General features: G+C 50.8%; 1 protein-coding gene across 1 annotated transcript in view; it reads left to right on the top strand.

Moving 5' to 3' along the window:
• The window catches only part of DNM2 (dynamin 2), a 57,630-nt gene that overhangs the window by 15,543 nt on the left and 34,260 nt on the right, over nt 1-7,827 (top strand). Inside the window, exons 4-5 of the mRNA XM_081805384.1 lie at nt 1,056-1,259; nt 3,773-3,871. Coding sequence (XP_081661510.1) covers nt 1,056-1,259; nt 3,773-3,871 — 303 coding nt within the window. The remainder of the gene's footprint in view (nt 1-1,055; nt 1,260-3,772; nt 3,872-7,827) is intronic.

Here is a 7,827-nt window from a genome sequence, read left to right on the forward strand (position 1 = left end):
AAAATATGACCCCTTCCATTTTTCTTCACACGCACACAGCCCTCTTGATCTCTGTCTTACCATTTTTTGATAGGAATGTGGTACTGAGAAATCAGTCTCAGCTCTCAGGAAACACAGCATGCTGGAAAGACTGTTGGGAGTGGTGGGGACTGGGGCAAATCGCAGCTGTATGCCCCTGTGGAAAGGGGTGGCCATGGTGTGGTTCCCAGGTCACGGCGGCCACATAATGACACCAGCCCAGGGTAACCAGGTCTTCCGGGCCTTACAGAGGAGCCAGATAGCCAGTCTTCTCTGTAAAATGTTCTGATTTAAAAAAAACTCCCATCATTTACCTAGCGCCGCCTGCCACCAAGTACAACTTGTGGCCCCGGGGCATAGATTGCTAACTCAAATGGCATTTGGAGAATTTTCTAGCAGACTCTGAACTCCTCAGCATGAGTTCTTGGAGTTTTAAAATTGATTTATTTTTGAATAAATGATGCCTGTACACAGCACAAAAATACAAAAATTATGAAAGGGTATAGAGCAAAAACCTACACTGCCCTCAGTATTACGAACATATTTTATATTCTCACTCCTGAGTCAGTTATGAACATGTTTGTGTGTATATCATGCTTGTGTGTTTCACCGCTTTTATTCAAATTGTAGCATAATATAAAATGCCTCTTCTTTGTATGAATACATCTCAGAGTGTGTCTCTTATCGGAGTATCATCTTTTTGTTTTTATGGTAAACATTGGTAAACAGCAGCCTTTGGTCATGGCTGAATTGATGGGCCGAAATTTATTTAGCCACTGAGAGCAATTCCAGGCTGCCAATGCAAATGTCCCGATTTAAAACTGTATCACTGCAATAGAGAGAGGCTGTCTGTAGGAGGGGGCCCTCGAAGAGGAACTGCTGGATCCAAAGGTGTGATCTGGTCTGGTTGGAGGGCAGGAGGAATCCTGCAGGCAGACCCCTCCCAGCACTTGGGGAAGTGGGCTGGGTAGCTGTGGGGCCGTGCCTGCCTCCCCTCCTCTGTCTCTGATGACCTTTCCCTCTGGTTTCCCTCTCAGTGTTGAACCTGACCCTCATCGACCTCCCGGGTATCACCAAGGTGCCTGTGGGGGACCAGCCCCCAGATATCGAGTACCAGATCAAGGACATGATCCTGCAGTTCATCAGCCGGGAGAGCAGCCTCATTCTCGCCGTCACCCCTGCCAACATGGACCTGGCCAACTCGGACGCCCTCAAGCTGGCCAAGGAGGTCGACCCACAAGGTAACCACTGAGCCCTGCCGTAGCCGTTCCCCTCCCGAGGGCCTGGATGCATGGCAACTTGCCCAGCATCCTTGATTCCAGGTCACTGGTGTTCTCTTTGGCATATGACCCCTAGGAAAAGGCCCTCCTGGGATACAGCATCTCCCGTGGGGACCAGCAGTGCCGGAGGGCTGCCCCTGGGAGGCTCTTGTGTGGCAGTTGGGCGTTTCTCCTCAGCTTGGTCCCCCTCAGTCAAAATGGCAACAGCAATCCTAGCCTGTAGAGCTGCTGAGAGGACTAGAGATGTCCCTGTAACTGCTCAGGGGCCAGGCAGAGAAGGTAAAAGGTTGATGAGTTAGTGAAGCCAGATGGGGCAGTAGGGATCAGTGAGGACTGTGGCGTCTCTGGCTCGGGGCATTCCGGGTCAAACTTTTCCTTGGACCATTTATTAAGTACCTGTCAGTTAAGTACCTGATACATGCCAGGCTCTGTTTTGGCCTTGGGGACCCTGCAGGGGACAAAGTTGACAGGGCCCCTGCCACTGGTGAGTTGATGTTCCAGGGAGGGAGACAGAAAACAGTAAGAAAATAAGCAGGTGGGGCAGTTTCAGCCAGAAGTAAGCACTGGAGGAAAATCCAACCCTTTGAGAGTGGCTGGGGTTGGGGGTGTAGGGGTCAGAGGCCACTGAAGATGTGAGGTTTCAGGCAAGACCAGAATGATGAATGATGAAAAGAGGCAAAATCCAGGAAAATGGCCAGTGATGCTAAATAGGCTGGGCCGGATTTGAGCCTGGGGTGCCCAGAACATGGTGAGGAGGCCATTGTGACTGGGGCAGAGGAGGCGACGTGGAGGGGGTGCGACCGTCCAAGGGGCCTTGGTGGCTGCCGTGGGGAGCTGGGTGTGTCCTGCATGTGTTGGTGGTTGTGGAGTGGGACACACAATGAAATACGATTTGCAAAATGCCTCTGACTGCCTGATTCCATGGTGGTTCGGAGGGAGTCGGGGACCAGGGAGGAGCTGGGGAAAGACGGGCTCTGGCGCTCTGCTCCCTGGCTTCTGGTCCCCAGTCCGGCCCGAGGACGGCCAGTGGAGGGATGGGAGCTGACGGCCCTTTCACACACTGGACTGTGAGCTTTTCAGAGTCGAGGGCAGTGCTCCGAGTATCTTTGTCCCAAGAAGGACACGCTGTGTCCCCATGGTCATCCCAGGCATGGTCTCCCAGGAAAGGCCACGCCTATCCGTGGGCCCCCCACAGGCTCCCCGTGCCCCCGGTCCAGTCCCATGGATAGAGCATGATTGTGACAGAGATGCCACAGAGGCTTGATCGGGTGGTAAGGAAATGGGCGTGGGTTCAGTTACACTTGTAAACTCAATGTTGGCTCTTTTTCTGGCTTTGGAAGTGTTCATAATTATTACCCCCAAAATGTCACCGTTATAAAACACAGAATCTAAGAAGCGACCGCTCCCCTTCCCCTACAGAGATACCAGTGGCCACGCCTCAGAAATAGCCTCTCATAGTTTGTTCTCCCGTGTAAACTCACATTTTAAAAAATGCGGTGATCTTTCCTTATTTTTCTGTACACTGTGTGTGTGTGTGTTTCCCTGTTACCATCGGGACGCATGTGCACAGCATCCACCGAGCTGGCCACTCTCACCTCTTCTTTGTTCATAAATGATCCTCCAGTGAAATGCAGCATTTCCGGTAGAGTCCAGGCCTCCAGGCCCCCTCCCCAGGCCCCCCCCCACTCTGCCTCTCCCCTCCCTGCCTGGCACAAGCTTTGTGGGTATTCACAGCTGTGGCCCCTTCACCCTCCAAAAAGGTGATGGCACCTCACAGCCAAATATGAACAGGCAAGAGCACCAGGGAGAGCACAACTCTCAGCCCCACGAAGCCCCCCTTAGCACCCTCTGGAGATCTCCCTGGGCTTCCTGTGTGTCACACATACGCACACGTACACACACACGCAGGCACGCGCACGCGCGCTATCACAGAGGATCCGTAGGCCCACCAGGGCCAGCTGATCTGTAGGTGAGCAGCTTTGCTAGGAGGGTTCCCTTGATTCGAGGTGACCTGGGGACAGGAGGAATCCGATGAGGTGGTTTCCAGAGTGGAATTTTGGCCATTCAGGTGCAAGGTAACCCTAGGAACAGTCGCCGTGGTTTTGCGTATGATGTTGGGACTTTGCGGGTAAGTCAGAGAGCACAGCATGGAGACTGAGCCTGGATTTTGAGTTTTCATGAGGTCTTCCCTGACACTGCGGCAGCAAGGCACTGTCGCAGGTCACAGGAATGACAATGACGGTGGCCAGTATTTACTGATTGCATGTTTGTCACAAGCCAGTTTATCTTCATGGGCAACCCTCTGAGATTGGTGTGGCTGTTGTCTTCACTTGACATGAGGGAAACTGGGGTCCAGGCAGGTGACGTTATAGCTTGTCCCAGGTCTCACAGCTTGGAAGTGGAGATCCCCCCTCCCCAGGCTGCCAGCCCAGGCTCCTCCCTCACGGCATCCTCTGACCTCTGGGCTCTTTCAGGCCTGCGGACCATCGGCGTCATCACCAAGCTCGACCTGATGGACGAAGGCACTGACGCCAGGGACATCCTGGAGAACAAGCTGCTCCCCTTGAGAAGAGGTGCGTGCGGTTGGGCGGGGAGCTGGGAGCCATGGGGGGCGGTGGCTGGGAGGAGGTTCAAATGACAATGTTTTTGTCCTTATCGTTACCGAAACCTGGACCGATGCCAGGAAGTATGCACAAATAAGCACCCACCACTGCCTGTTTCCCCACGGCCCAGAGTAACTACTTTTTCATGTCTTTTTCTTCTGATTTGTACACGTTGATTTTCCATTTACACAGTGAACACCTGCTCACTTGGGGAACATAAACAAACCTACAGAAAAGGGAAACCAGAGTCATCCACAGCACCCCCTCTCCCACTAGTTCCTACCTTGTGGCTCTCCTCCCAAAAATGTTCCCCAGGATGCATAATTAATTAATTAGCTTCTTTTCTTCCTTTTCCTTTTCCTTTCCTTTCCTTTCCTTTCTCCCTCCCACCCTCCCTTCCTTCCTTCCATCCTTCTGATTTATTTATTTATTTGAGAGAGGAGGGGTGGTGGGGGAGAGAGAGCGTCTCAGGCAGACTCTGCATTGAGGTTGGAGCCTGACACGTGGCCGGATCTCATGACCCTGAGATCACGACCTGAGCTTGAAACCAAGAGTTGGATGCTTAACTGACTGCACCACCCAGGGGCCCCAGGATTCATAACTCCTTCCTTCCTTCCTCCCTCCCTCTCTTCCTTCCTTCCTTCCTTCCTTCCTCCCTCCCTCCTTCCCTCCCTCCCTTTCTTCCTTCCTTCCTTCCCTTTCTTTCTTAGATTTTACTTATTTGAGAGAGAGAGAGAGCTCCCGAGTCGGAGGGGCAAAGGGAAAGGGAGAGAGAGAATCCCAAGTAGACTCCCTGCTGAGCATGGAGCCTGATGTGGGGCTCGATCCCATGACCCTGAGATCATGACCTGAGCTTGAAACCAAGAGTTGGATGCTTAACTGACTGAGCCACCCGGGCGCCCCAGGATTCATAATTTTTATTAATGTTCATGCTTACTTTCTATTTGAACATTTAAAAAACATTCTTGAAAGTAGAGAGAGAAGTACGAGGAGCTCCCATGGACCCAGCCTTAGTGTTATCAACTGTACACAGCTAATCTCAAATCCCTGAATGTCCTCCCCTTATTTGCTTCCTGGGGGATTACAAAGCAAATCCTTGGCATCATATCATTTTACACATAAATACCTACGTTTCTGGTTGAACAGCTCCCTCACCAGCCCCTTTTTTTTCCCTCCTATACCATTTTTTGTGGAAGAAACCAGATCGTGGCCCACACTTGGGATTGGGCCAATTGTTCCCTATAAATTGGTAATTAAATCTAGATGGAGAACCTGATAAGGTTCAGGTTTAGGATCAAGTTTAGATCTTCTGACAGGAATAGCCTAAATATTTTTCTTTTCAAAAAATTAGAATAGCAGGGGTGCCTGGGTGGCTCAGTCGTTAAGCGACTGCCTTCGGCTCAGGTCATGATCCCAGGGTCCTGGGATTGAGCCCCACATCGGGCTCCCTGCTCACCAGGAAGCCTGCTTCTCCCTCTCCTACTCCCCCTGCTTGTGTTCCTGCTCTCGCTATCTCCCTGTCAAATAAATAAATAAAATCTTTAAAAAAAAAAAAATTAGAATAGCAAATACTTATTAAGTGTCGGTTACGTATTAGGCACTGCTCTGTGCCCTTGATGTTTGCGGGCGAGCTCATTGAATCCTGCTAACAATCCAGATTATGCGGTGGCTCTGTTCCTATCCCCATTTTATGGATGAAGAAACTGAGGCACAGAGAAGCTGAATACCTTGTCCCAGCTCACAAAAGTAGGATGTGACAGAGCTGGTTTGGAATGCCGGCTCTCCAGTGTCCTGCCACTTTGTGACCTACTTTTCCATTTCACTTAGCAGAACAGCAGAGTGTTTCCCCATGACAGGCAAATATTCTTCAAGGTGACTTCAAGAGGTCCTGTAGAATCCCTTATGTGAGGATTTGTGGGCCGTTACTCAATCCCTATTTGTTGGACACTGAGGTTATTGCTGTTTGTCACTGTGGCATGGTGTTGAGTGTCCATCTAGGCTTTAATTTTTAAAAAATTTTTAAGCCATTTTCTTAATTGCTTTCCTTTCTTGCCCCATTCCTTCCCTCGGGGGATCTGCTGTCAGCCCTAGGCACCCTCGGCACGCCATTTAGATCTTTTCCTTGGCCCCCACAGATTCCCTCCTCCAGGTGTGGGATGGGCATGGGACAACATTCGGACCTTGGTTTCCAACCTTCCCCCATCCGTGCTGAGCCATTGAGTAAGGAGAGGTGGCTGCCAGGGTCAGGAGCCAAAGAGTGCATCTGCATCAGAAGTTTAGGAAGGAAGGGTTGGTGCCGAAGAGGGAAGCAGACCCCACATGTCCCCATCCCCTCTGCCAGCCACCCCCACCCCGTGCTCTTCCCACATGTACTGGGGCCTAAATTTTAGTCCCCGAAGGATGCTACCTGGGCTCAGCATTGGTGCTGGGTGGCTGGATGACACAGACCTCTTCAGCTTCCTTCCTCCTCCCTCACTGTTGTCTGCGTCTGCCCTCCTCTGCCCTCCTCTCTGTTTCTAAGAAAGTCAGCCCTTCCTCGCCCCACTCTGTCTGGCTCCCGACTTATGCCCTCAGGCCTCCCACCCTCAGTGTTCTCCTCTTGTCCTGTGCCTTTTAGAATCTCCCAGCTGCATCCTTTTTCTTGACTTACAGAAGACTCAGAGCTCCTGTACTTTTAGGAACCAGAATCCCAGCCAGACCACTGTCTCTGCTCCCTGCTGTTTCCTCCTGCTTACTGTTGTGTGGATGATAGTGAGTTTGGGCTTCTCACCAGTCTGGGCTCACATCTGAGTTCTCCTGCGGCCCCTCTCTGTGACCTCACCTTGGTCATTTCCCTTCATCTGTAAAATGGACATAATGGCAAAGATGGAGAGAATGAAAGGTAACCAGTCCTGCACAAGACTTGGCAGGATAAATGGCAGGCAGACACCACTCCCCTCCTCCCCAAGGGAAACCTTGAATGCCCCCCACCGAGAGCGGGGTATATCTGTGTATGGATCTCTTTGGGCCTTTTGCCACCTCTCCCCAGTCTACCTCTCCAACTTTCATTATGTCAGTCAGGATGAAAACAATCCCCACGTCTGTTTATTGAGCACCTACCGTGCGTCATGCCACTCGGCTGAGTTCTTGGTGTCCCATGACACCCACCCACACACCCATATTGCTGGGCGCCTTGCATCCACACTTGGGGACCCATGACTATTCTGGATTTTTTTTTTATTTTTTAAGTAGGCTCAATGCTCAGGGCAGAGCCCAGCATGGGGCTTGAACCCACAACCCTGAGATCAAGACCCGAGCTGAGATCAAGAGTCAGACTCTGAACCGACCGAGCCACCCAGGTGCCCCTGTTCTGGTTTTTTGAACACCATCCCCATTCTCTTCTCTTCCAATTGCTTCATGTCCGAAGAGGGCAGATCTTTTCTTCACATTAGCATTTTGATCTTAAATCCTGTTTTCTATGATTAAAGAATTCTAGAATGGTTCCAAAGGTCGTCCAGCCCCGCCCGCAAGTCCCATTTCTCATGTAGTCATGGTTACCATTTTCTTGTGTCTGATACAGAAAATTTTAACCCAAATACAATCATCTCTAAAAAGCTTCCCTCCCGTTGGCTCCAAAGCATTAGCCATCATTCCCACCTGCCCGCCATGTGTGGTTTTGGACTTTTTTCTGTTCTGTTCTATTCATTTCTCTGTATATACATATCCAACCTTTACAAACGTAACAGCTGTAGAACAGGTTTTATTTATTTTATTTATTTATTTTTAAAATATTTATTTATTTGATAGAGAGAGACACAGTGAGAGCAGGAACACAAGCAGAGGGAGTGGGAGAGGGAGAAGCAGGCTTCCCGCCGAGCAGGGAGCCCGATGTGGGGCTCGATCCCAGGACCCTGGGATCATGACCTGAGCTGAAGGCAGACGCTTAA

This window comes from Leptonychotes weddellii, chromosome 1, assembly GCF_054177405.1.
Source record: "Leptonychotes weddellii isolate Sample4059 chromosome 1, ASM5417740v2, whole genome shotgun sequence".
Taxonomy (NCBI): Eukaryota; Metazoa; Chordata; class Mammalia; order Carnivora; family Phocidae; genus Leptonychotes; species Leptonychotes weddellii.